The sequence below is a fragment of the Pan troglodytes genome, chromosome 9 (genome assembly GCF_028858775.2).
Source record: "Pan troglodytes isolate AG18354 chromosome 9, NHGRI_mPanTro3-v2.0_pri, whole genome shotgun sequence".
Classification (NCBI taxonomy): Eukaryota; Metazoa; Chordata; class Mammalia; order Primates; family Hominidae; genus Pan; species Pan troglodytes.
Genome location: NC_072407.2, coordinates 9,663,035 through 9,690,475, shown reverse-complemented (window position 1 = coordinate 9,690,475; position 27,441 = coordinate 9,663,035). Strand labels below are relative to the sequence as shown.

General features: G+C 43.1%; 2 protein-coding genes across 2 annotated transcripts in view; both read left to right on the top strand.

Annotated features, from left to right (window-relative positions):
• LOC129136401 (olfactomedin-4-like) overlaps positions 1-27,208 on the top strand; it is an 82,520-nt gene extending 55,312 nt beyond the window's left edge. Inside the window, exons 4-8 of the mRNA XM_063782669.1 lie at positions 17,834-17,896; positions 18,157-18,309; positions 18,685-18,904; positions 19,450-19,615; positions 22,453-27,208. Of these exons, the coding sequence (XP_063638739.1) occupies positions 18,290-18,309; positions 18,685-18,904; positions 19,450-19,615; positions 22,453-23,189 (1,143 nt within the window). The 5' untranslated portion in view covers positions 17,834-17,896; positions 18,157-18,289 and the 3' untranslated portion in view covers positions 23,190-27,208. The remainder of the gene's footprint in view (positions 1-17,833; positions 17,897-18,156; positions 18,310-18,684; positions 18,905-19,449; positions 19,616-22,452) is intronic.
• Positions 23,061-27,208, top strand: UBQLNL (ubiquilin like). The gene has a single exon (XM_016920250.4). It carries the CDS (start codon positions 25,200-25,202, stop codon positions 26,595-26,597), a length of 1,398 nt encoding a protein of 465 aa, XP_016775739.3. The 5' UTR covers positions 23,061-25,199; the 3' UTR covers positions 26,598-27,208.
• Positions 27,209-27,441: the final 233 nt, after the last annotated feature.

Sequence of the window (27,441 nt, the reverse complement as noted above, 5' to 3'; positions counted from 1 at the left end):
CTCCTATTCCTCCTTCCACCCTCTATCTCTGGCTCAATCATCTGCTGTTATTTTTCTACCCTCTTCCCCAGGACGGTTCATTTATTTCTATGACTATATAAACTTTTTGCTTGTTATGCTATACTTTAGTTTTTATATGTGATCTTTCTCAGCTCATAGGATGACTAGGATTAAGAAATGTAGATAAATGTGCTTTGCAGATTGCAAAAGGCTATTTTAATATTAGCTGCTACGTTAGTATTTTTTTGTTTGTATAAATTCAAAGGGTACAAGTGCAGTTTTATTACATGGACATATTGCATAGTGGTGAAGTATGGGCTTTTAGTGTATCCATCAATTCTAATAATATTAATTCTTCCGATCCATGAGCATGGGTTATTTTTTCATTTGTTTGCGTCATCTACAATTTCTTTCATCAGTGCTTTGTAGTTCCTCTTGTAGAGATATTTAACCTCCTTGGTTGAATGTATTCCTAGGCATGTTTTTTGGTAGTTAGTGTAAGTGAGATTGCCTTCTTGATTTGATTCTCTGCTTTATTGTTATTGGTATATAGAAATGCTACTGATTATTGTATGTTGGTTTGTATCTTGAAACTTTACTGAATTCATTTATTAAATCTAGAGTTTTTTGACAGAATTTTGGGGTTTTCTATATATAAAATCCTGTTGTTAGCATAAAGAGATAATTTGACTTCTTCCTTTCTGATTTGGATGGCTTTTATTTCTTTCTCCTGCCTGATTTTTCTGCCTATGACTTCCAGTACTATGTTGAAGAGGAGTAGTAAAAATTGGCATCCTTGTCTTGTTCCAGTTCTTAGAGGGAATGCTTTAAAATTTTCTCTGTTCGGTATGTGGTTGGCTATGGGTTTCTCATATGTGCCCTTTATTATTTTGAGGTAAATATCTCTAATGAACTTAGACACAAAAATCCTCACGCAAATACTAGCAAAATGAATCCAACAGCACATCAAAAACAAAACATCGTGACCAAGTGGGTTCTATTCCTGGGGTGCAATGATGTTTCAACATACACAAAATGATAAAGGTGATTCATTACATAAACAGAATTAAGGACAGAACAATAGATGTAGAAAAAGCATTTGATAAAATTTAGCATCCCTTCACAATAAAAGAAAAACCCTTAACAAGCTAGGTATAAGAATATACTTCACAATAATATGTTAGTGTCTTTACTAATTAGTGCTGTCATTCTCACCTCAGACCCATTGTGTTTAAACCTGAGCTTATCAGTTTGTCATTTAAAATCCTCCCACATTTTTATGGTTTATAGGAGTAGAAAACAGGTTAGGCTCAGTTTTGCTTCCCACAAGTTCACATTTACCACCCTAGGTGACAATTATTCTTTCTGGTCAGGAAGGTTGCAAGTTTTCCGTCCCATTCTTAGACCATGAATGAAATTACAAGTTCTGGTTTGGACTAAAACATAGTAATTATCTAAAAATCAGTAGGTAACTTTACAACACACAAATGATCTTATCCTATATATCTTCCCTTTGTGCAAATTCCCAATTTCTTACACTGGAGACTCCATCCGTAGGGGAATTGTGACTTACTTTATCTTCTCATCCACAGAATCTAGTATGGTATTCTACAAATTGTAAGAATCAATGAACAAGTTCCTAACATCTTCTCTTCTGGACTTTCCACATCTAACCATTCTTTAGATATTTATTATTCCATTTCAGTAGCCCCTGGGATTTTAGTCCTACTCACCCCTCAGTCCCATTTGCCCTTATGTTAACCCAGATACCTGCAACTTGTATCTAGGCCAAATATTGAATATATGCTTTTTTTTTTTTTTTTTTTTTTTAAGACGGAGTCTCGCTTTGTTGCCCAGGCTGGAGTGCAGTGGCGCGATCTCCGCTCACTGCAAGCTCCGCCTCCCAGGTTAACACCGTTCTCCTGCCTCAGCCTCCCAAGTAGCTGGGACTACAGGTGCCCACCACCACGCCCAGCTAATTTTTTTGTATTTTTAGTAAAGACGGGGTTTCACCATGTTAGCCAGGATGGTCTTGATCTCCTGACCATATGCTTTATGTTATATATCAATGACAATAGAGGTAACATCTGTGTTCAGAAGAATAATGTGAGGCTTACAAAGAATCAACAAAATCAAAATTTGGTTATTTGGAGGATAAACAAGATTAATAGACTGTTAGCTAGATTTAAAAAGAAAAAAAGAGAGATTCAAATAAACATAACCAGAAACAAAAGTGGCATTATAACCAATCCCATAGAAATACAAAAGTTCCTCAGAGACTCTTATGAACACCTCCACACACACAAACTAGAAAATCTAGAGGAAATGGATAAGTTTCCTGGAAACACGCCATCTCTCAAGATTGAATCAGGAAGTAGTTGAAACACTGAACCAACCAATGTCAAGTTGCAAAATTGAATCAGTGATTAAAAAACACCCTACCGACCAAGAAAAGCCCTAGGCCAGATGGATTTATAGCCAAATTCTACCAGACATACAATGGAGAGCTGATATTTATTCAACTGGAACTATTCCAAAAAATCAAGAAGATACACCTTTCTGACTAATTCTATGAAGCCACATTTCCTTGATACCAAAACCTGGCAAAGATACAACAACAACAAAAAACTGTGGGCCTATATCCCTGATTAACATAGATGCAAAAATCCTCAACAAAATATTAGCAAGTGAAAACCAATACTACATCAAGAATTTCATTCACCATGATCAAGTACACTTAATTCCTGGGATGCAAGGTTGCTTCAGCATATGCAAATCAATCATATGCCTAAACATATGACATAAACAGAATTAAAACCAAAAATTGTATAGTCATCTCAATAGATGCAGAAATAGCTTTCGACAAACTCCAACATTTCTCCATGATAAAAAACCCTTGAGAAACTAGGCATTGAAGGAATATACCTCAAAATGACAGAGCCATCTAAGACAAACCCACAGCCAACATCATACTGAACAGAAAAAAGCTGGAAGCATTTTCCTGGGGATCTAGAGCAAGAAGAAGAATGCTACTCTGACCGCTTCTATTCAACATAGTACTGGAAGTCTTAGCCAGAGCAATTAGGCAAGAGAAAAAAATAAAGGCATCCAAAGAGAAAAAAAAAAAGTCAAACTATCTCTCCTTGATGATATGTGTTTTTTTTTTAATCTAGAAAACCCCAAAGACTACACCAAAAGCATCCTGGAACTGAAAAATAACATCTTAAAGTTTCAGAATACAAAATTAATGTGCAAAAATCAGTAGCATTTCTACATACTGATAATGTCCAAGCTGAGAGCCAAAGCAAGAACACAATCCCATTTATATTAGCCACACGTGCACACACGCACACACACACACACACACACCTAGAAATACAACCAATGAAGGAGTTGAAAGATCTTTAAAAGAACAACTACAAGGCTGGGCGTGGTGGCTCACGCCTGTAATCCCAGCACTTTGTGAGGCTGAGGCGGGTGGATCACCAGGTCAGGAGATCGAGACCATCCTGGCTGCAGAGATGGTGAAACCCGGTCTCTACTAAAAATACAAAAACGAAATTAGCCAGGCGTGGTGGTGGGCGCCTGTAGTACCAGCTACTCGGGAGGCTGAGGCAGGAGAATTGTGTGAACCCGGGAGGTGGAGCTTGCAGTGAGCAGCCATCATGCCACTGCGCTCCAGCCTGGGTGACAGAGTGAGACTCTGTCTCAAAAAAAAAAAAAAAAAAGAAGAACTACAAACAGTGCGGAAAGAAAGCACAGACGATACAAACAAATCGAAAAACATTCCATGCTCATGGATTGAAAGAATCAATATTGTTAAAATGGTCATACTGACCAAAGCAACGTACAGATTTGATGATATTTCTATCAAATTACTAATTTAATTTTTCACAGAATTAGAAAAAACTCTTCTGAAATTCATGTGGCACTAAAAAAAAGCCTGAATAGTCAAATCAATCCTAAGGAGAAAGAACAAATCTGGAGACATCACATTATTTTACTTCAAACTATACTATAAGGCTACAGTAACAAAACCAGCATTGTATTGGTATAAAAACAGACACATAGACCAATGGAACAGAATACAGAAACCAGAAATAATGCCACATATCTACAGTCATCTGATCTTCAACAAAGTTGACAAAAATAAGTAACAGGAAAAAGACACCCTATTTAATAAGTGGTGCTGGGATAACTGGCTAGCCATATGCAGAAGAATGAAACTGGAACCCTACATTTTACTATATACAAAAATTAAGTCAAGATGAATTTAAAATTTAAATGTAAGACCTCAAACTATAAGAATCCTAAAAGAGTACATAGAAAACACCATCTGGACATGGGCCTTGGGAAAGAATTTATGTCTAAGTCCTCAAAAACAATTGCAACAAAACCCAGAATTGACAAGTAGGATCTAATTATGCCAAATAGATTATTCACAGTAAAAGAAACTATCAATAGTGCAAACAAACAGCCTGGGAGAAAATATTTGAAACAATGCATCTGACCAAAGTCTAACATCCAGGTTGTATAAGAAACTTAAACAATTGAACAAGCATAAACTCAAAAAACTCCATTAAAAATGGGCAAAAGATATGAACAAGCATTTCCCAAAAGAAGATATATGAGTGTCCAGCAAACATATGAAAAAATGCTTATCATAATTAATCACTACAGAGTTGCAAAAAAATTCAAGCCTTGCTTTTACTATTACATTTGAAAGACATAGAAAGCTTTCAATAAGTATAACCAGTATAAGAAAACATAGAAAATAATTAAAATACTCCCCAAAATTGCATACATTGTTCTTTGAAAGTGTGCATATGGGCGATTAATGTAAAGGACTTAGATTTTATATTAGACACATGAGATTTTGTCATTCTACAATTATAGTTAAACAAAAAAGTTTTAAGTAAAATAGTGAAAGCCCCATCTTAAAAGTCTAGACACACAGGTGGAAGAATACAATTTATGTCAACCTTTAAAATTATGTCAAGTGAACTTGCATCTTGCTTGTTAATTTATCTAATTCAGGTTGAACTGATGGCAATGCTACTTGCAGGCAATAATTTATAATTTATAAACTATTTTTGTGTGTGTTTGTGTTAGCTTTTGCTTTTCTAATGTTTGTAGTAGGATAACTTGTCTCCCAAAGGTCTGTTAATAGGAATAAAAGAAATGATTTTAGAGAAATTTTGTCATTTTCAAGACAATTATTTTTATATTTTTTAAAAAATTAGCCAAGCAGGCTATATTTTTAAAATTTATCTTCAATGCTTAATTAGTGGCCAGTTTCAACAATTTATCCTATACATTTATAGTTAAATTTAATTCATTTTTTCTTTTCATTTTTCTTTTCTTTCTCTTATTTATTTATTTTTTTGAGATGGAGTCTCGCTCTGTCACCCAGGCTGGAGTGCAGTGGCATAATCTCAGCTCACTGCAACCTCCCCCTCCCGGGTTCAAGCGATTGGCTGTCTCATTCCCCTGAGTACCTGGGATTACAGGCGCACACCACCACACCTGGTTAACTTTTCTATTTTTAGTAGAGACAGGGTTTCGCTATGTTGGCCGGGCTGGTCTCAAACTCCTGACCTCAAGTGATCCACCCACCTCAGCCTCCCAAAGTGCTGGGATTACAGGCATGAGCCACCATGCCTGGCCAAACTCATTTTTTTTTCTTCAATGAAAAATTAGATTCTGAATTCATGAACTTCCTATGTGTGGATTTTTTTGGGTAGGAAATAAAATTCAAACATTCTATTAAATTAGCAAGGGGTATAGTGATAACTTTTTTCAGATATGTAATATAAGCTCATCAATTATTTTACTGAAAATTTTTATTATAAAAATATGTTAATTGTTCTACACAAATTCTGTTCTTCCAAACTTCTAACTTCAATATGTGCCTCTAAAACTTACTTACTGTGAAAGAACATGTTACATGACATATTAAGAATATTGAAAATAACAGAGATAGCCAGGTAAGAAAATCTGGCAGAACCAAACAGGTTTCTGATTCTGTAGAAACACTAAAAGTTCATCCCACAGTGCAAACATCTCAATAGAAACCTTCACCTTCATAGCTATTGCTCCTCATCAGGCGGCAACTCCATGTTTCTGATCAGTTTCCATGTTACCACACAATAAAGAGAATAATCTAGTATTTACCACATTAAACTAGTTATAATCCCATTCTTATTACAGCACTAAATATATTATTCAGTTTAATTGTCTTTTTTTCCCCTTGAAAACCTTTTGATTTACATTTGTGTAAGTTCTTTAATTTTGCAAACTAGCTGTTTTACTTTTGCTAAGTAATATTTACCTGTCTGTTACTATTCCACCGGAACATGCTTTTACACCAAACTTAAACCCTAAACTGTGTTTGTTGATATTGTATTTTTCACAATTTTATGTAAGGTTGAGAGTTAGGTTTGTCATCAAGAAAGTCGAAAAAATAATTCTTCCTTCACGTCACTGTCATGTTCTAATCACACATTTAAAAAATAATTATCACGTTAGCAATGTCTGTGTATTCATCAAGTTGCAATGAAAAACACTTTGTGAGCTTTATTTGTTCTGTGAGTTGGACTTCCTTATCATTAACTAGTTTCTAAATATGCAAAGTTATGTGGTTGGAAAATGGGCAGCCTGTTCTGGGTAGAGGCTACCAGTAACAAGAGGGAGTGAATGCTGGATTCCTCACTGAGGAAGGCCAGAACTAAGTCATGACATTTGAACAGTGGGCCGGTTGTTGTTTATTGGACCATACCATAATTACCACTTGGAAAAGCTCAATATGAGAGGGGGTTAATGTACTATTCTGGAATATCAAAACACATGACCACGACTTTATAATAATATGTTTGTTGTTGCTTTTCATAAGTTGTGAATTTGTTCTGTGATTGTATACAAAGAAGTTCATTCAAACTAAGGACTAAAAACAAACATAAACCATGGGTGATTGTGAAAGAGTTGCCGTTACTACATTCTACTATATTGCCCTAAATGGGAGAGTGTGCATTTTTTTGAGGAAGGGAAGGTATTGTGTAAACAGTAATGTGTATAAGGGAGAAACAGTTTCTCTGTGTGGCTCCAGCAGGCATCTCAGATAGGCAGAGTGTGTCTTCTAACCGACTCTAAGTCACTTACCTTGTATAATGTTGTGTCAATTCTACTGAGCTCAAGGGACCCCAATAGGTGCTTTATGAATGTTACACTAATCTTTACAACCACTTTTTGGGGAAGATAGCCTAATCTTCATTGTACAGGGAAAAAACTCAGTGTAGAAGAGTTAAGGAGAGTGCTCAAGAGGGCTCTTCTGCACTGAGTTTTGTCCCTGTAAAAAACACAGTAGCGCAGCATTATTCAAAAGTCTACACTCTTTCCACCAAGCTGCTTTGCCTCTTTATACAGCTAAGAGGCAGAAACAATACTGAAGAATGACAGCTGTCAATTTCCGGATGGTGACTTGGTTTGTCATTTGTTTACAACAAAGCACTTGTATATTTGAGTTTGCTGCTGCCCCATCCAGTGGTTCTGCAAAGACCTCCCTGCTCGGTCTCCACTTTTCCCCAGGTCCTGAGAATGCCAGGCATGTAAATCTGGAGTCCAGAAAAATCCATAGAGATGTAACTTCAACTGTCTGCTAATTCCTCATTAACAGTTCACAGCTGAGACTAGCAGATCATCAATCTGCCTGGGGCTCAGAGTCCATCCCCTCTGAAGTGCTCACAGAAGAGACCCATAAATTCTTCTCACCCATATTTGCCCTCTCTCAGCCTTTCCAAAGGAGCATCTTGGAGTGCCTTAGTTCCCAGGTGCTCTATTAGCTGAATGGCGATGTTGAGGCAGTAGGGACTGAAGCAGGGTTGGATGGGATGGAGACGGGATGCTCATTCCTCGTTTTTAATCTCACCTCCAACAGCAGAGAGGTGAGAAGCCCCTGTCCCAGCAGCAACAGGAATTCCTCAGCCAAGACCAGTTACACCCTAAACACAGTTTGGGGCTTCTGCAAAGTCTCTTCAGCTAACCCCACTGGATTTGTTCCACACTGAGCCAAACACTGAAGGTTAAACGTGCCAAAACCCCAGGAAATGTCCCAGGAAACCTCTCTGAACTGATGAAAATGAGTTTCTCAGACTTTTTTTCAGAGAGCAACTTTGGAGTGCAAAAGAGAGCATGTAGTTGAGGACAAGTGCAGAAATTAAGCTTGAGAACTGGGGCTGAGGTGTCACCTCTCCCTCATCCCAGGTCAGAGTGATGTAGAAAGCTGGGGCTTGGGAACAATGACACCACATTTCCCATTTCATTTAGAAGTAGTCTTTTAACCAGACTAATTCCTGTGGCTCTATTGGCAAAGAAAGTTCTTTTTTTGATCAAACTGAATCTTTCATCTTGCCTTTCAACCATTTTTTTGAAGTTGGGACTATTCTGCTTCCAAATATTCTAGTTCAGTTCCCAAATCATCTTAAAAAAATTAAGATATATTAAAAGACTAAGGCCGAGTGCAGGGGCTCATGCCTGTAACCCTAGCATTTTGGGAGGCCGAGGCGGAGGGATCACTTGAGGTCAGGAGTTCGAGACCAGCGTGGTCAATGTGATGAAACCCCACCTCTATTAAAAATACAAAAATTAGCTGGGCCTATGACGGGCATCTGTAATCCCAGCTACTTGGGAAACTGAGGTAGGAGAATTGCTCGAACCTGGGAAGCAGAGGTTGCAGTGAGCCAAGATTGCGCCACTGCACTTCAGCCTGGGCAACAGAGCAAGACTCTGTCTCAGAAAAAAAAAAAAAAAAGAGACTATCAGATTATGAAACTCAGAATTAAGAATGCAGTGGAAAGAGGCTTTAAAGGGACGAATTCAAGGAGTGATAGAACACTGCTAATGATAATAATGATAACATTTAATGTGCTGGACATTTACTGTGTTACAGGCACTGTTGTGTCCTATGTAATTGTTTTACATATGTCATTTTATTTAATCCTTACAATGTTCCATATAAAGCAGATGCATTTGTTTTTATACCAAATTTAGAGATAAGGAGATTGAGGCACAAAGAAGTTGAGAATTTTGTCCAAAGTCGCACAGTTTACATGTGGCAGATCTAGGATTTGAACCTAGATGATCTGACTTTAGAGTCTGCCCTGGATTTTACGCCTGCGCTGAAGTGGGAATAAACAGGAATAGGAAAAAATGTAGCATTTTGCTGTTTCCCTTTCACCTCTATCTTCCAAAATCAGGGTAACGACCATGTATTCTGATTAAACGATGGTTCTAAGTTGTTAATTTATCCATCCCATATCACACAGCACACCTACACTGAACATAGGGTGTTCAAATTCATTTCTTGAACTGATACTATGCCCTTTTTTTTCCTCTAGAGCATCCATCTGCACTTAATATGTATCTTGATGTTCTTCTCTAACCTGGAGGGGATGCCTTGTCCCTCAAGCCTCTTAGACAAATTGTAGTATGTAAACCCCTCTTAGCAGAATGGGCCCTAGAAGCCAGGGTCACCCTGAGAAGGATCAACAGAACAAAGATGAGGGAGGTGGTGACCTCAGTGTGAGCTCTAGCCTGGAACCCTATGGGGGAGCTCTACCCTGGAATCCTATGGTAACAGTCTCAGTCTGAAGCTGGTTTGTGCAGGTCTCTTCACCACTGAGGCCCCAGGAGCATGCGTGGATGAATAAAGTCAGGACAAGCACACCCTTAGAGTAGGAATGGAAACCCAGAAAGAAATGGAGCTTTAGAATCCGGGTGAGTGGCACAGGCAGCTCCTTCCAGCAAGAAGAAAACTACTGTCAATGAAACAGGAATTAAAAGAAATTAAAGAATGTGTAAGCAAAAACCCAGTTGTATGTAAGAAAACCCAATTCCCCCTGAGGAAGAGAAAGAGCTGAAGTCCCTTAAAAAGTAACTGCCTGTTTTTCTGTGGCTAGTGAGCCTTATCTCTCCCTTTCCCAGGCATTGTGAAGACCCTGTTTCTCTAGCTGTGCAGCTGCAAGGACACTAGGCAGATAAACTCAAGTCGAAAGACATGTTTTTCCTTGAAAAGTAACAAATGATGTAATGCATGTCTCAATTGAATAACTATTTTTGTTTTTTGCTTCTATAATATGCTTCCCCCTGCACAGATCTCCCCCTGCCCCAAAAAATGCTTAAAAGGTAACCAGACTCTTTGTTCGGGACTCAGTCTTTTTGGATGTTAATCTGACTGGGCTGGTGCACCTAAATAATAAATAATAAGTATCCTCCTCAACCCCTCGGTCTCTCTGATTGCTAAATTATCCTGCTGCATCAAGAGAGTAACAACGCTAAGAATGCGGAAGAAGAAACAATCTCGGACTAGCATTCAGAAAATCTGGTTCCTAACCCCAGATCTATGTAACATTTTCCTTTTTACACATGGGTTTCCTGATCCTAGAAAGAAGCACAAGATAGTGTAATGTCTCTGCAGTAGCATCACCCCCAATAAGATGCTCCAGAACTCTGAGCCACACCCAGCCCAGAGCCAGGCCAGTGCATGGAAACTCAGGCAGAATAGAGATGCCACTTTACTTCTCCCTCTGCATGTCCTTTGCTAAATTCTCAACTTGCAGAAGAAGCTGAGCTGATGTGGCTAGGATATGGGGCCAGGGGCTGGGAAGACGAGAGAGCAGAACACGCAGGTGGCAGATGAGAAGGGTGCGGCTATTCCTGCTAAGAACAAGATACAGGGCAGAGGCTGAGGTGGGAGAGTGGGGGTACAAAGGGATCCTCAGCTTCCTCTTCCTACCCTTTATGTAGCTTATGGGAGGAAATGGAAAGAGAAATATTTGTTGTGGACATGGATGATCTGGGGGAGTTGTCCCTGAAACTTGTTCAAGAGGAAATGTGCTAGTAAAGCCCACAACTTGAGTACAAGAATTTCTTGTGTTTCTTAAGTGTCTTCTTAAGGTACGTGTTGTGCGTGCCCTGTGGTTTTGGGAGAGACGTTCCCAGATCCTGAGACAGTTGACACCCTTCTTGCATTGTAAAGACTAGGCCTGCCTTGTGGTAAGTTGTGCCCTGGCAGGATGTTCCCAGGGTCCAGAGAAGCCGTTAGGGCCCCATTTTGAGGGGGGTAGGGTCAAGCTCCGCAACTTGACAAAGCCTCATCCTTCAGAAGGAAGTTCTGGCTCCTAAGCCAATATGACTCCCATGTGAGAAAGTCTGGTTTGCTTTCTTTTTTTTTTTTTTTTTTTTGAGATGGAGTCTTGCTCTGTCACCCAGGCTGGAGTGCAGTGGCGCGATCTTGGCTCACTGCAACCTCCACCTTCCGGGTTCAAGCGATTCTCCTGCCTCAGCCTCCTGAGTAGCTGGGATTACAGGCGTGTGCCACCCCACCCGACTAATTTCTTGTGTGTGTATTTTTAGTAGAGATGGGGTTTCACCATGTTGGTCAGGCTGGTCTCGAACTCCTGACCTCATGATCCGTCCACCTCGGCCTCCCAAAGTGCTGGGATTACAGGTGTGAGCCACTGCACCTGGCTTGGTCTGCTTTATTGCCTGTCTCTGCTCTGCAGGAGTCAGGGTGTGGGGATGTGAGAGAAGCTCCAGGAGGCAGTGCTGCCGAGGGGGCTGCATGGGAAGCTTGAGATCTCACGCAGGGCCAGACATTCTAGTCTCTGCACACCTGCTGGGTTCCTCAGTCTCCAGGACAGGTTAGGATATCAGATTCTATCTCTCATTAAGTTCAAGGAGACAACTCTGGTCCTCAGGTGGAGCATGGAAAGCCCACCTTAGCTTAGAGCTTTCTTTCAGGCTGTTATTTGTCCACTTAAATCCAGGTAAGCAAAGTGTTCCCTTGCCTCCCCTTGTTACCACTTTCACCGGACCATCAGTTGCACTGTCACCATGGTATCTAATCCCAGTCCCTTCCACTGCAGCCCAGCCCTGATGCTCTTCTACGTCCTTAGTGGCCTCGGATGTTCTCATACTGAGTTCCATAGAACCCAACATATATTTTTCTTTTTTTTTTAACTTTTAAAATTCAGGGGTGCAAGTGTAAGTTTGTTACATAGGTAAACTTGTGTCATGGGTTTTGCTGTGCAGATTATTTCATCACCCAGGTATTAAGCCTAGTACCCATTAGTTATTTTTCCTGATCCCTCCCTCCTCCCACCCTTCACCCTCTAAAAGGCCCCATTGTGGGGAACCCAACATATCTTCTCATGGAAAAAGGGTGGAGGAAAGAAGAACCACAAAGTCGAGTCAAGGGATGGATAATCATGCTGGTTATAGAACAAATTAAGTTCCATCAACCAGATGCCTAGAGCTCTTGTGGACCAGAGCTGGAGAAAGAGGTGTCAGAAGCCATGAGCAGATGGAAAAATGTACTAGACAGCCTGGGAGGAATGAAATGTTTTGGAGAGTTTGGGGTCTGAGCTTAAAAAGTGGCTTCTGGAAATGGATCATGAAACAGGAACTTTGAGCATCTGTCAGTGAATGGAGTAGAAAATAGCCATTCTATTAATATGTTTCCTTCCTCCTGGCTTACATATTTCCTAGGGTGGAGGGAACACAGAGGCTGTACTGTAGTTGGAAGGATTTGGTGTAGAGAACACGAATTACTTCCTCTGGCACAAGTGATGAGTGAAAACATACCCCAGTGTTTCCTTGTGCCTGGGCTGATGAAGGGACGTTATATCCAGAGGAGAGGGCTGTTAGAAGAATATGGTCTTTAGACAGATGAGTTTAGATTCGAATCCTAGCTCTTTTGTTTACCAGCTGTGTGACCTACAGTAAGTTTATTAACCTCTCAGGAACAAAATTCTTTGATCTGTCGTATGGCAATGTTAGCAAACACACTAGACGGTTAGGGAATTCATAGTTCACTCTATGCTGAATCCTCAGAAAAGTGCCTCACACAGAGAGGGCATTTGGCAAACGCTCTAGCATCCTAAGCCCGAGCGTCACCCCCACTCATCTAAAATCTCTGTACAATTGCTGGTTGCCTCTCACAGGCCCCATTTATTTCCTGCAGGGACACAGCCAGACGGAGGCAGGAGATGGGGCTGGATCCTGCACTGCCAGCTTTCAGTGAGAACTTGCTGATCTCTGGGTCTGGGTCCTTTGTCCTGCTGGGGATGCTGGGACTGGAGGCTCTGCATGCCTGGCTCTCTGTGCCTGTGTGCCTGCTCTACATGGCAGCTTTGGTAGGGAATGCCCTTCTAGTGGGGCTGGTGGTCGCTGACAAGGCACTCTGGGCACCCATGTACCAGCTGCTGTGGCTTCTGGCAGCTGCTGATTTTGTTCTGGCCACATCCACAGTGCCCAAAGCTCTGGCTGTACTTTGGGGCTTGTCTAGTGAGGTATCATTTGGAGGCTGCTTGGCTCAACTCTTTGTTGCCCATGTGTCAATCATTGCCACATTGCTGAGTCCTCAGTGCTGCTGTCCATGGCCGTAGACTGCCAGCCTTTGCGCTATGGGGCGTTGCTGGCCCAGTTTGTGGTAGGTCTAGTGGCTCTGGCTACCATGACCCGTGATGTCTGTGTCATGTACACCCTGTGATCCTGCTCAAGAAACTGCCTTACTTTGGACAGCGGGCCCTGCCCCACACCTACTGCGAACACATGGGTGTGGCTTGCCTGGCATGTGGAGATACGTGCCCCATCATCTGGTATGGACTGGCCACCACACTGCTCTCCCCAGCCCTGGACCTAGGGCTCATAGGTGCTTCCTATGCCCTCATTTTCCGTGCTGTCTGCCGTCTGCCATCCCATGTTGCCTGCCACAAGGCTCTGGGTAACTGCGGGGCCCATACTAGCATCATTGGTCTCTTCTACACACCTGCCCTCTTCTCCTTCCTTGCTCACTGTTTTGGGTGTCACACAGTGCCCAACCATATTCACATCCTACTGGCTAACCTCTACGCAGTGGTGTTCCCAGCTTTCAATCCTGTGGTCTATGGAGTGCAGACTCAGCAGAGCTCAGAGGCTCAGGAACTTGCTTCAACTTTTCTGGGCAGGAGCAGTGAAGAAGGTTGGCCCTGAGAGGGCCTCCCCGCAGGAATAAATGTGATCCGTATTTTCTTCAGCGTGCATGCCCAGATGACCAAGTGATGCTGCAGGACCCATCTGGGTAGAGCTCTGACTAAAGCATCTCCATTGTCTGCCGTCAGGTGGCCCTATGCCCACTCCAGCCCTATTTTATCACCCATTATGTAGGCAGAATATACTGAACTGACCTCTCTCTGCCCAGCTCTACAGTGCCCACTCTATTCCTGATATTTCTAAGTCTGTATTGATCCCCATAGAGGGATTACACACGTATAGAAGTGGTTGGTCCTAGACTGTGACAGTCTAGGAGGTCTAGGACACGTCCTGAGGACTAGGATCTTATCTTTTCTCCATCAGTTTATCCAGCCAAAACCAGATGAATGAAACATGTCTCTGAGTTGGGTCCCTTGTACAATGTCTGACACTAAGCAGGAACTCTATTTGCTAAGGGGATGAAGTCAGGAGGAGCTGGGGAAATGGCATGATGTGAATAAAATAGAGCACAGCTCTGGAAATGGACATGGTTTCTGACCTTGGTGATAATACCTAGAGCTTGGAAGACCTGTTGGCTTTGGATGGGAAGAGAGTGCACAATACTGTGGCTTCCTCCCTAAGCTCTTTCCCTACGTTAATCAGATACTAAGGCTACTCTTGTGTTTTTCAACTTGTGCTAATGGCTATTTGTAGACGGCAAAATATGGGGACGACAACTCCAGCAGCAGTTGTTATGCTTCATGCTCTATCTTCATGCTCTTTCGTTTTTCCTTTCCTACATTCCTTCTTCCATAAGATGCCTTAGTTCTACTGTCACTCATCTGGATATTGATCCCAGACAGGTTTCTTGCTTCATGCAGCTTAGGTTTCCCAACCTATTCCTCTCTTATTATCCTAACTTCTGTGCTCCTCTGGACCCCATGGCTGAGGCAAGGCCAGGCTAGAGAAGCTAATGAAGAATGGATCTCTGGCCTTGAGCATGGAGTAAGAGGGTGAGAATCTGTAAAGTAAGAAAAGGATATGACCTCTCAGCAAGGATTGTCCAACAAAGCTCTGGGCATGTCTTCCTGGAGTTGTACATCCACAAAACTTCTCAAATCTTTTCCCAGAAGGGAAGTTGCAGTTTCATATACCTTTCTCTACTAGGTATATGCCAGGGCAAGGATTCTAAAGGATGAGATGAGTAAGCAGAGGATCTTTATACTAAGCAGCCTATAATCTAAAGTTAAGGGTCTGTGAAAGATAAAGAAACAATAAAGGATAGAGGTAGTAGAGCTACAGAGACAAAATTCCTCAATGGAAAAATGGGGCAACACACTCTTCATAGGAAATCTGACATTCTCTTAGGCACTTGGGCAAATGTGAGAGTACCCACTGTCTGAGAAATACTCAAGAGAGATAGCAGAAGGAAAGAGAATAATTTTGGGTGGCTGGCACTAAGAGCACTGAGCTTTGCGACTCCTTCTCCAGGCTCAGGAACTACACTCTTCCTTTTCTATAGGGATAACGGCAGTTCAGAGGCCAGAAGACTTGAGGCTCCACAGCATCATGTGGCAGGTTAGGAAATATTGGGAGGGAGCTTTCTTGACGGACAGGCAGTAGAGGCAGCTGGCATTAAGACCAGAGGAACTGGGGGAAGCATTTAAATAGTGGAATGGATGTAAAAGTTTACAGTACCTGGCATAGTGCAGGAGGCAAACTCCTCGGGGTGAAGGAAGATATATAACAGAGGAGTCCAGTACAGTGTCGCTGAAGCGATCACCCCAGATATACACTTTGGCCCTCATCCAAGTGCACCCAGTTAAGTAAATGCTTCTGTTCTTGAGATTGAACAGATAGAATTGCGTTTCCTTCTTGAGCCTTCCCTTTGTCAAAGTTGAGGGAAACACCATAATCACTCCTGAAAGGGACCCATCCCAGGGCCCCTGCAGGATGTTTCAGGTTTACCGTAATCTGTTTAGACAAGAGGGCCCAGCAGGGTGGAGGAAGATCTAAGCCTAGGGATGGATGCGGAAGACGCTGTTTATCATAATACACTCACTACCACCATGTTTAGAGGCACCAGTCTGTCTCAACCCTCTTCTCCACCTTTCCATACCCTCTCCACACCCCCTTCATCCTCTCGGCCCTTTCAAATGTCAAAATGTATACCCCTCCTACTGAGACTATTTACTTACACAGAAATAAAAGCCCAGGGGAGCCCCAAGTACTTACTGCGCTCTTGTAGTTGATGCAAGATGCCACCTGTTGCAGCTCTTCTGACCACTCTACAGCTGCTGCCCCTGGTGCTCCCAGGAAGAGTCTCGGGTACAGGCAGAGGGTGGAGGGATCACAGCAGCAGGTGGAGATAGTTTTGTGCTTTGGGCTGGCTTCCTTCACCACTCTGATTCTGTTCAAGAACCTCCAGGTTTTGGGAGAGAGTGAGGGTAGACAGAAACAGGGAGGAAGAAAAGAAAGATGGGATACCCTGCATGTTCTGATTTTCCCTTTGCTTGTATGTATGGGTACAGGGGGAGCGAGGAAAGACAAAGGTGAAGGCAATAGAGGAAGGAACTCTGGGCTGTATTCCCTGCTCAGTTATGAGGCCCTGTTTTCTGCAAAAATCTGCCACCTTCTTCCTGTGCTCAGGGTGTAGGAGCTCATGGTGGCTATAAAAGGCTATGCAATCTTTATTTTATTATCCTTCAAAAGCTGAACTATTGGGCTGGAGTTGCAAGCTGAAGGCATAACCAGATTAAGCTATGATGCCAAAGCCAGAAAAGCTATGAGTGAGACATCTCAGAGAAGGACAGGGGCCACAGACATTTTTATTCAAAAAGATTTTGTAAGGAAACCTCAGTGGGTGTTGCATGCACAATAAAAATTTGGGAAGGAGTCTTGATTGAATCTAGCGCTGGTTTATCCAGCTCCAAAATGGGACTAAGAGATGGATTTAGAGAAATATAACTAATATAAAGACTCTTACCAGAGGCAGGCCAGGCACTGCTCTAAGTACTTTACAAATATTCTATCTATCTATCTATCTATCTATCTATCTATCTATCTATCTATCATCTATCTAATCTATCATCTATCATCTCTATAACTCTATCTATAATTCTTAAAACAATAAGATAAACACCACATTTTCCCCCATTATACATATTAAGGCAATGGGGCACAGAGAAATTAAGTAATTTGCCCAATGTCCCAGAGTCAGGATTAGAACTCAGGAAATATGGCTATGGGATCAGTGGGTTTGGGCTCTGAGTATGGAAGTAATATGATAGGCATATGACAGGGGAGAAGAGATCAAATTATGCATCTCTCTAGAAACTTTCCCTCTCTCTCTATCTAGCTGAGGCAAGGGAGTTGCCTCCCAGCCTTACCCTTTTGTCCTGTGCTGCATGTCCACCCCAACATAACTTGGATCTCTGCCACTTCCTTAGTTGCCAGAGCATAGGATCTAGAACAAAGACGGGACCTGGGGGAAGCTTGAAGCATTGTCACTTATTAGTCATGTAACTTAGCAAAATATTTTTAGACTCTCAGACCTTCATGTTTTTCAACTATAAAATGTGGATTACAATTCACCCTCTGTTATGTCTTGTGAATGCTAAATATCCAACCATACTGGTGCATTATGGTATTGTTACTGCTAATGTTCCTTTGATGATTTGCAACTCTCTGTCCCTGCTGTCTTCAATACAAGGTAAAGTTGTAGGAATCTGCCAGATCTCTAGAGTGGGGATACTGTTGACAACTGAGGCTTCCTAAGCCTATCCCCTAACACATCTCTGTAGACCAGCTTTGCTCTCTCCCACAGGGCCTTGAAGAAAAATCAGCTTCCAGTAATGTGAACTGCAGCCAGATCCAGCCAGTGCATGAGGTAGGGTGAGGTAGGCCCCATCAGTAGGTTCTGGAAGGGACCTGCAGCTTCAATTCTGGGAAATCAAGAGAAACATAACTCAATCCCCTAACAGAGGGATGCCCTAACAGACAGTCAAGAAGAAACCCCTGGGCAGAGGCAATGCTTCTCTGGCACTCCAAAGTAGGCTCAGCCTCTTCTCTTGCTTCATGTTTGTGAACAGTCCAGGGTGCTCCAACATGCTTCATTATGTTTACTGTGCCTGTGGCCATGGTTTGCAGCTGGTGAGAAGTGTGTCAAGCTCTGTGGATAAAGGAGGCACATGCCATTGTATGGTTCACCTACCCAACAACCCCATCCCCCTGGAGCAGCTGGAACAGCTACAAAGTACAGCTCAGGAGCTCATTTGCAAGTATGAGCAGAAGCTGTCTAGAGTGAGTGCTTGATCTGTGGGCTGGGGCTGGGGCTGGGAGTTATTCAAGCATAGTCTCTACTGGACACAGCATGGGGATGAGTCCTGGAAGTAGAAAATGTTTGAAGGAAGTGGCACAGCCCTCATCTTTGAGATGAATCTTTAGAATGAAGGGGAAATTCTGTACTATCCTTGGGATCTCCAGTGATAGTAACAGACTATAGAGAGGCTTGTGTAGGGGGTGCCTCCCATAGTAATGGATGAATTAATGGGTATGGTTCCACTGGAAGATGCAAACAGGGCAATTTTGGCCTGGGAGGATGCAACTGAATGGGAGAAGCCACAGGTGTTGACATTTGGGGCAACTTCCTGTTCATCCCCTGCATGCTGATGTCAGTGAGTATGCACGCGCCATTGAAGATAAAGACAATGACGTTCTGGAAATGAGTCACATGCTGAAGTCCTGGAATCCCAGTGCCCTTGCTTCTCCCTATGAGAACCCAGGCTTCAACCTGCTGTGCCTGGAGCTGGAGGGAGCACGGGAGTTGGTGACTCAACTTAAAGCCATGGGAGGTGTTCTTGTGGCTGGGGACCTCCTCCACCAACTTCAGAGCCAGGTATGTGGATAAATTAAAGAATACTCCTCCCTAGGCTGAGTGCGGTGGCTCACACCTGTAATTCCAGCACTTTGGGAGGCTGAGGCAGGTGGGTCACCTGGGATCAGGAGTTCGAGACAAGCCTGGCCAACATGGTGAAACTCCGTCTCTACTAAAAATACAAAAATTAGCCAAGTGTGGTGGTGGGCACCTGTAATCCCAGCTACTTGGGAGGCTGAGGCAAGAGAATTGCTTGAACCCAGGAGATGGAGGTCGAAGTGAGCTGAGATCACGCCACTGCACTCCGGCCTGGGTGACAGAGCAAGACTCTGTCTCAAAAAAAAAAAAAAAAATATATATATATATATATATATATATATATATATATATATATATATATCTCCCTCCCTGTCACAGCCTCCTGTCTTCTCTAACCTCATGTATTGGACAATTTCCAACATTACTTCTTTCTGGGGAAGAAAACTCTGAGTTGAGGAATATGACAGCCAGAGTTCAGTTTTTAAGAACACTCTGCAACCCACTTCTCGGGCGTCTCATTTCCATAGGCGACTAACGCCAGTCTCACACTCAAGCTTTTGGCTGACTCTGACCAGTGCAGCTTTGGTGCTCTCCAGCAGGAGGTGGATGTCCTTGAGAGTCAACTAAGCGGATGTGAGAGAGAAAAGGAGAAAGGACAGGCCTTTGGACACCCTGGACCACCCCTCCCCCGTGGTGAGTGCACAGACTGAATTTCTCAAGGTCTTATCTCTCCAGAGACCGGGTTGGGAGTGCATGTTGGCTATGGTATACTGAGGGGAAGGAATTACAAATCTTTTTTTTTTTTTTATGAGATGGAGTCTTGCTCTGTCGCCCAGGCTGGAATGCAATGGTGCAATCTCAGCTCACTGCGATCTCTGCTTCCTGGGTTCAAGTGATTCTCCCACCTCAGGCTCCCTGGTAGCTGGGATTACAGGTGCACACCACCATGCCCTGCTAAGTTTTTTTATTTTTAGTAGAGACAGAGTTTTGCGATGTTGGCCAGGCTGGTCTTGAACTCCTGACCTCATGTGATCTGCCCACCTTGGCCTCCCAAGGTGCTGGGATTACAGGTGTGAGCCACCATGCCCAGCCCAAGTACAAATCTTGATAGAGAATAAATCTTTCATTTTTTTGTTTTGTGTGTCACTGAAAAATGCAGACCAAGATTGATATATTCTCATACATGGGCATACATATACACAGACATATGAACACCCCATAATCATACATACAAAATAACCTATGTTTATGCAAAATCAACCTGCTGATATGCTTGTATATGCACTCAGGTGCATGGATACACACTCAAACCCACACATGATTATTATACTTTCACACTCAGCCACCTGTGGGTTGTGTGCTTTAAACTTGGCTCATATATTGCCTGCTTTTTCCCCTAGCTTCTTGTGCCCATGGAGGCCTCCAGGAAGTTAGCAAACCCCTTGTGGTGCAGCTCACTCGGAGAGGCTTCTCATATAAGGCAGGTGCCTGGGGCCGAGACTCAGCACCCAATCCAGCCTCTTCCCTTTACTGGGTTGCTCCTCTACGTACAGATGGCAGGTGAGCCCTGAGTGACTTCTGTTCTGCAGTCAGATTAATTCCAAATGTCCCCTACCCATACCCAAACAGGGTTCTTTATAGCCCCACGCCGGTTTCTTCTATTTTAAGTATGCCCCAAAGCAAACCTAGCCTAGGCCTGACAGGTCACCTCCTAATGCTCTTCTCATGAGACAAGCATGACCCAGACTGCCCTGAGTTTCCTTCACAAATCCACTGCCTACAAATTTTAATCCCATAGTAACTCAAAGATGGTTCTACTTCTACTCTGATTCTATGTAAAGAACAAACTCTTCTACACCTGGGCCTCAAAATTCTAACTTCCTGCTTAGAAGTTCAGAGCATGTCTCTGGCCAAGCTTGAGACTTGGAATTAAGCCAATCTGTGTTTGAAACTCTATACTGCCATTTAAGCTAAGTGACCTTGGGAAAATGAATTAACATCTCAGAACCTTTCTTTTTTTTTTTTTTTTTTTTTTTTTTTTTTTGAGACGGAGTCTCGCTCTGTCGCCCAGGCTGGAGTGCAGTGGCGGGATCTCGGCTCACTGCAAGCTCCACCTCCCGGGTTCACGCCATTCTCCTGCCTCAGCCTCCCGAGTAGCTGGGACTACAGGCGCCCGCCACTAGGCCGGGCTAATTTTTTGTATTTTTAGTAGAGACGGGGTTTCACCGTTTTAGCCGGGATGGTCTCGATCTCCTGACCTCGTGATCCGCCCACCTCGGCCTCCCAAAGTGCTGGGATTACAGGCGTGAGCCACCGCGCCCGGCCTCAGAACCTTTCTTAGCCATACGTAAAATGAGGATAATTATACATATATGAGAAGATCAAATAAGATTACATAGAAAAGTATGTAAAACATAGGTGCTGATATGTATTTATTAGACAAAAGAATGGCTAAAAGAGTCAATAAATAGATGAATAAGACCTTCAATACATTGTCAACCTTGCTAGGGAGGTAGGCCCAACACACAGAATGTTAAAAGTCAGTGTGTGTGAAAATGTGATATAGACCTGTTGCGAGAGAGAGACATGAATCTAGGTTGAACCAGTCATTGAAGAGCTCCAGTTGAAGCTCAACTCAGAAAGATCAGTGTTACTGAAAATTAGTATTACTGAAAATAATATTCCCCAAATTCTATGCTTATATAAAATGTATTGTATATGCCCCAATTTGTAGCATATAACTCATATATGCTACACTTTGTAGCATATAACTCATATGTGCTATACTTTGTAGCCTATAAAATACATTTACATGCCTTGGAACCCTCTCAAAATCTATGGGTAATCAGGACTTACAGAACAATGTTGAGAGATAAGATTACTCATAACTGAGAGATAAGATTACTCATAACTCAGAGATAATTTAAGGAACTTTCCAATGTGACCTCATGAGAACAAATCTCCCTGAATCCAGCTCCAGAAATATGTCCTGTTACAGGACCCTTGCATCTTGAGGACAGGTGGAAGGCAGTGCAGAGTAGATACAGAAGAATCTCCATAAGGAAGAAAAAATAATAGCTACCATTTTTTGATTGCTTATTGAAATAAATGCTGTACTAATTGTTTTCTTTGCTTTATTTTGGACAGTCCTAACAGTCAATAAAGTAGCTTGTTACTTTTGTTTACAGTTTTTACTTATAAGCTGTGTGACCTTGAGCAAATGACTCAACCTTTCTAAGACTTAGTCTCTTCATCTGTAAGGATAAAACCTACCTTACAGTGCTGTTATTATAATTAAATAAGATTATGCATATATAGTGTCTAATAGGCACTGTAGCTATTGGTGTTTTATTATTACTGTTACTTTTAAAAATAATTGTTTAGTTTGTCATGGTTGAGTAAGTGAAAGATGAACTAAAGTCAATTGTTTGATAGCAAAGCCCCTGCTCTTAATTAGCAAACTGATCTGCCCATTTTTGTAGCTCTTTGTTACCTTAGTTATGGCTGTCACCCAATAATTCTGAATGCAGGGACTTGGCCTAGGTACTTTGACTACTATCGGCTGTACAAATCCTATAATGACCTCGCACTGCTGAAAAACTATGAAGAGAGGAAGATGGGCTATGGTGATGGCAGTGGAAACGTTGTGTACAAGAACTTTATGTACTTTAACTACTGTAGCACAAGTGACATGGCCAAAATGGACCTTTCCTCCAACACACTGGTGCTGTGGCGTCTGCCGCCTGGTGCCACCTATAACAACCGCTTTTCCTATGCTGGTGTGCCCTGGAAGGACTTAGATTTTGCTGGTGATGAGAAGGGGCTGTGGGTTCTCTATGCCACTGAGGAGAGCAAGGGCAACCTGGTTGTGAGTCGTCTCAACACTAGCACCCTAGAAGTGGAGAAAACCTGGCGTACCAGCCAGTACAAGCCAGCCCTGTCAGGGGCCTTCATGGCCTGTGGGGTGCTCTATGCCTTACACTCACTGAACGCCCACCAAGAGGAGATCTTCTATGCTTTTGACACCACCACCGGGCAGGAGCGCCGCCTCAGCATCCTGTTGGACAAGATGCTGGAAAAGCTGCAGGGCATCAACTACTGCCCCTCAGACCACAAGCTGTACGTCTTCAACGATGGTTACCTGATAAATTATGACCTCACCTTCCTGACAATGAAGACCAGGCTACCAAGACCACCCACCAGGAGGCCCTCTGGGGCTCATGCTCCACCAAAACCTGTCAAACCTAACAAGGCTTCCAGACCCTGAGACCCAGGGCTAGGCAGAGCATTGGTAGAAGTGTGCCCTCTTCCTTACCTCCAGGAGGCCCACATCCCGAAGTGGCCATTGGTCCTAATGATTGGAAGACTGATTATATCTAGTGAGTTCTTTATGTAATTAATATCTCAATCAGTACATTAAGGTTCCCTTTAATAATGGTCTAGGTGGATTTGATAGGGAAAAAATAAAATATTAGCTAAGAAAATGGTACCCTCTCTTTCTGATGCTTTGGCATCTCATATTCCTTTTTTCATAAATCCAGCTCCCGGAACTCAAGAGTTCTGTGATCTAGAATTGTCAGTCTCAGGTTGGGAACATCTGATTCCAGTGCAGAAGCTGCAGGGCAGCTGGTCATTAGAGTAGGATATGAAAGTTCCCTTTCTTATCTCCACCTTCCTGTGAGGTCCCTGGGGAGAAAAGGGGCAAGATCTTGGTCTGGTAATCAATTTTTCATTGTCCTGGATCGATCTCACTTTTGAGTGCAATTGCAAGAGAATAGGCCTGAGTCTTGCTGTAGTAAGTTAGCAACTGGCCTTATAGCATGATGAGGATCTGACATGGATGGTGCTGGGGGTCTAGATATTCTCAATAAAGAATCATTGGTTTGATAGCAGAAGGTCTCCTGGCCAACGGCCTATCATCCCTTTGCTTGTCTTCAACACACTGGAAACATATGGGCTCGAGCTTTTTGCTTGTTCCTTAGCTATCTGTGTGGTGCTCCTCCCTCTCCAGGCAGGTGGATGGAATATATAAAATCCAGACCCTGAAGTCTTCCTAGTAACACAGAATATGCATACAATTTCATATATACATTCGATAAGACATGTACACTCTCACTCATATAAATAATTATTTCCATCTGCATCTAAATAAAAACCAAACACAATTCTCCAAATTTACATGGGACCAAGAATCCAGCTTTTTAGTTGCCTGTATTTGTCCCCTTAAGAATTTTACTACTAACCACCTCCTCTCCCACCTCTTGATTTACAGACGACATTCCCCCTTAATGCTTTGACATAAAGGTGGGCACACAAGAGTGGGTTAGGACATTGAAACAAATCATTCTAAAACTTCTGTTATATTGACATGTAGAAGAGACCAAGTGATATGTGAATAAAAGGCATATTATAAAAAAGAGCTAATTCACATTTAGTTTGGCATGTGCCTATGAAGAGCCTTCCTGGTTAGCCCTACTCCTGCTCCCTAGGACAGAGGAAAATTTTCCCCACCACATGGGAGCACAATTAAATATAGAATCCCAAAGTCTAGACTCTATATAAGACCCAAATTTCCAGATCATTAAAAAAATTAATGCACTTCTTCCTATGGGAGAGACTGCATTCTTATAGGAATGTGGCTTTATCTATGGCTTCAGTAGACCCAACTTTTCATACAAGTCTAACATCCCTATAAGGAACATACACACAGCATCACACAGAAACACACATCCCACATTTAAAAATATGGTTTTTATTTACTTTTTTGTTTTCTTACTAGTTCCATCCAGAGAACTTTGTCCCTGTTTTCTGGAAAATTATTTTATTTTATTGTAGAGCCCTGGACCCCTAAATATGTCCTCCTTCCCCAGCTGGCCCAGGGTGACTGCGAGGATAGAGTTGACATCACAATATCCCTTTTCTGAGGATTCATGCCCTTAGTGGGTGGGGTAGGAGGAGGGGTAACCCTAGGAGAAGTCATCACCACTTTGTCCACCATGGGTGAAGTATGAATCAGTAGCTATGCCAGGCCTCAGCTGGGCCACATCTGGAGAACAGGGGTGAGGGCACAACATCACAAAATATCTGGCCCCAGTCTGGTCACTCATCCCTTTTAGGGCAACAAGGAAACTATCCTGTGGCCTGAGAGCACAATACCTGAGACAAAGGCCAGCAGAAACATTTGTCTGCCCTCACCCTTTCTGCCCCAGCTTCCACCTGCTCCCCATCTGCCCACCCACTAAAGCCCATGTCGCATGCCATCTCTTGAACATCCAGGATGTCCCAGAGTGGATGTCCACCAGGTCTGCTGGCAGACAAAAATATCTCTTCAAGTGCCACTCGAGTGATAGTGAAGACTGCAGGCAACCAGAAAGACTTTATGGTAGCTGATGACATCTCGGTAAGGCAGTTCAAGGAGATGCTATTGGCTCACTTCCAATGCCAGATGGACCAACTAGTGCCGGTCTTCATGGGTTGCCTTCTCAAAGACCATGACACACTGAGCCAGAGGGGCATCATGGATGGCCACACCATCTACTTGGTCATCAAGTCCAAGCAGGGCTCCAGATCTCTAGCCCATTCCTTCCGGGACCTGCCAACGAATGATCCCTGCCACCGGGACAGAAACACCAAAGGAAACAGCAGCAGAGTGCACCAACCAACTGGTATGAATCAAGCTCCAGTGGAACTGGCCCACTTTGTGGGGTCTGATGCACCCAAAGTGCATACCCAAAACTTGGAAGTGAGCCACCCAGAGTGCAGAGCACAGATGCTGGAGAATCCTAGCATCCAGCGGCTTCTGTCCAACATGGAGTTCATGTGGCAGTTCATTTCAGAACATCTAGACACGCAACAATTGATGCAGCAGAACCCAGAAGTTTCCCGCCTTCTTCTTGATAATTCTGAGACCCTATTGCAGACTCTGGAGCTGGCCAGGAACCTTGCTATGATCCAAGAGATAATGCAGATCCAACAACCTTCACAAAACCTTGAGTATCCACTGAACCCACAGCCATATCTGGGCTTAGAGAAAATGCCAGGTGGGAATAATGCCCTGGGTCGGAACTATGCTGATATCAATGATCAAATGCTGAACAGCATGCAAGATCCTTTTGGAGGAAACCCTTTCACAGCTCTCCTGGCAGGACAAGTGCTAGAACAAGTCCAGTCTTCACCCCCACCTCCACTGCCATCACAGGAACAACAAGACCAGCTCACACAGCATCCTGCAACCCGAGTCATCTATAATAGCTCTGGTGGTTTCTCTTCAAACACCTCAGCCAATGACACCCCTAACAAGGTCAACCACACTTCCAAAGCCAACACTGCTATGATCTCCACCAAGGGCCAGAGCCATATCTGTGCCACTCGGCAGCCAGCTGGGATACCAGCCTTACCTAGCATAGAGCTTACCCAGCAGCTTCAAGAAGAATACAAGGATGCCACTGTTTCTCTAAGTAGCTCCAGACAGACATTAAAGGGTGATCTCCAGCTGTCAGATGAGCAGACCAGCTCCCAGATCACAGGAGGCATGATGCAGTTGCTTATGAACAACCCCTACCTGGCAGCTCAGATTATGTTGTTCACAAGTATGCCCCAGCTGAGTGAAGAGTGGAGGCAGCAGCTGCCCACATTCCTGCAGCAGACACAGATTTCTGATCTGCTTAGTGCTTAGGCAACCCTAAAGCATTCCAAGCAATATTGCAGATTGAGCAGGCCCTCCAGCTGCTGGCCACAGAGGCTCCTGTTCTTCTGCCTTGGGTTGCACCCTACCTATGGGGCCTGGGTTGGCTTCCTGCCCCCAGCTGCAGCTATCCTGACACAGTGCCCTGTTCCTGGAATGTTTCAGATACAGCTGAGCCCAAGGGACCTGAGTGCTGCCACAAGCCTGGAACAGTCCTGCAGAGGCTACAATCCCCGGATGGGGACCCTTCCCACCCTCTGCAAGCTCCTGAGATTCGTTTTAGCAAACAGATGGATTCTCTCCAGGCCATGGGATTTGGGAACCACCATGCCAGTCTACAGGCACTCATTGCTACTGAAGGGGACACCAATGCTGCTATCCACAAGCTCAAGAGATCCCAGAGATTCTAACCACCATGCCTACTTGTTTGCTTGCTACCTGCCTGCTGACCCACCTGACCATCTCATTTGCCTTTTGCACCTTTCCTGATGCTTCCAGCCAGGAGAAGTCCTGGAATAAGAGTTATCAACCAATGTGTCTTGTACTGAATAATAGATCATTGGCCATGGCTGAAACATCTGTCAATAAAATGGCTACACTCACTTGCTGCGATCTGAGGTTTGGTTTTACTTCTTTTGCAAAAAAAAAAAAAAAAAAAAGAAAAAACTAGCTGTGTGAGATTTTTGTCTCACCTACTATATGTACATTAACACACAAACCACATGCATATATTAATATAGAGATAAAAATAATGTTTTTATCTCTAAAACATGAGCATTTTGAGCATGGTATATGAAACTTGAGCATGGTATATGAAACTGATTATTTTGAGCAT

Excerpts from the sequence above, each read along its gene's own strand:
- UBQLNL (XM_016920250.4), top strand. The coding sequence starts at position 25,200 with ATGTCCCAGAGTGGATGTCCACCAGGTCTGCTGGCAGACAAAAATATC.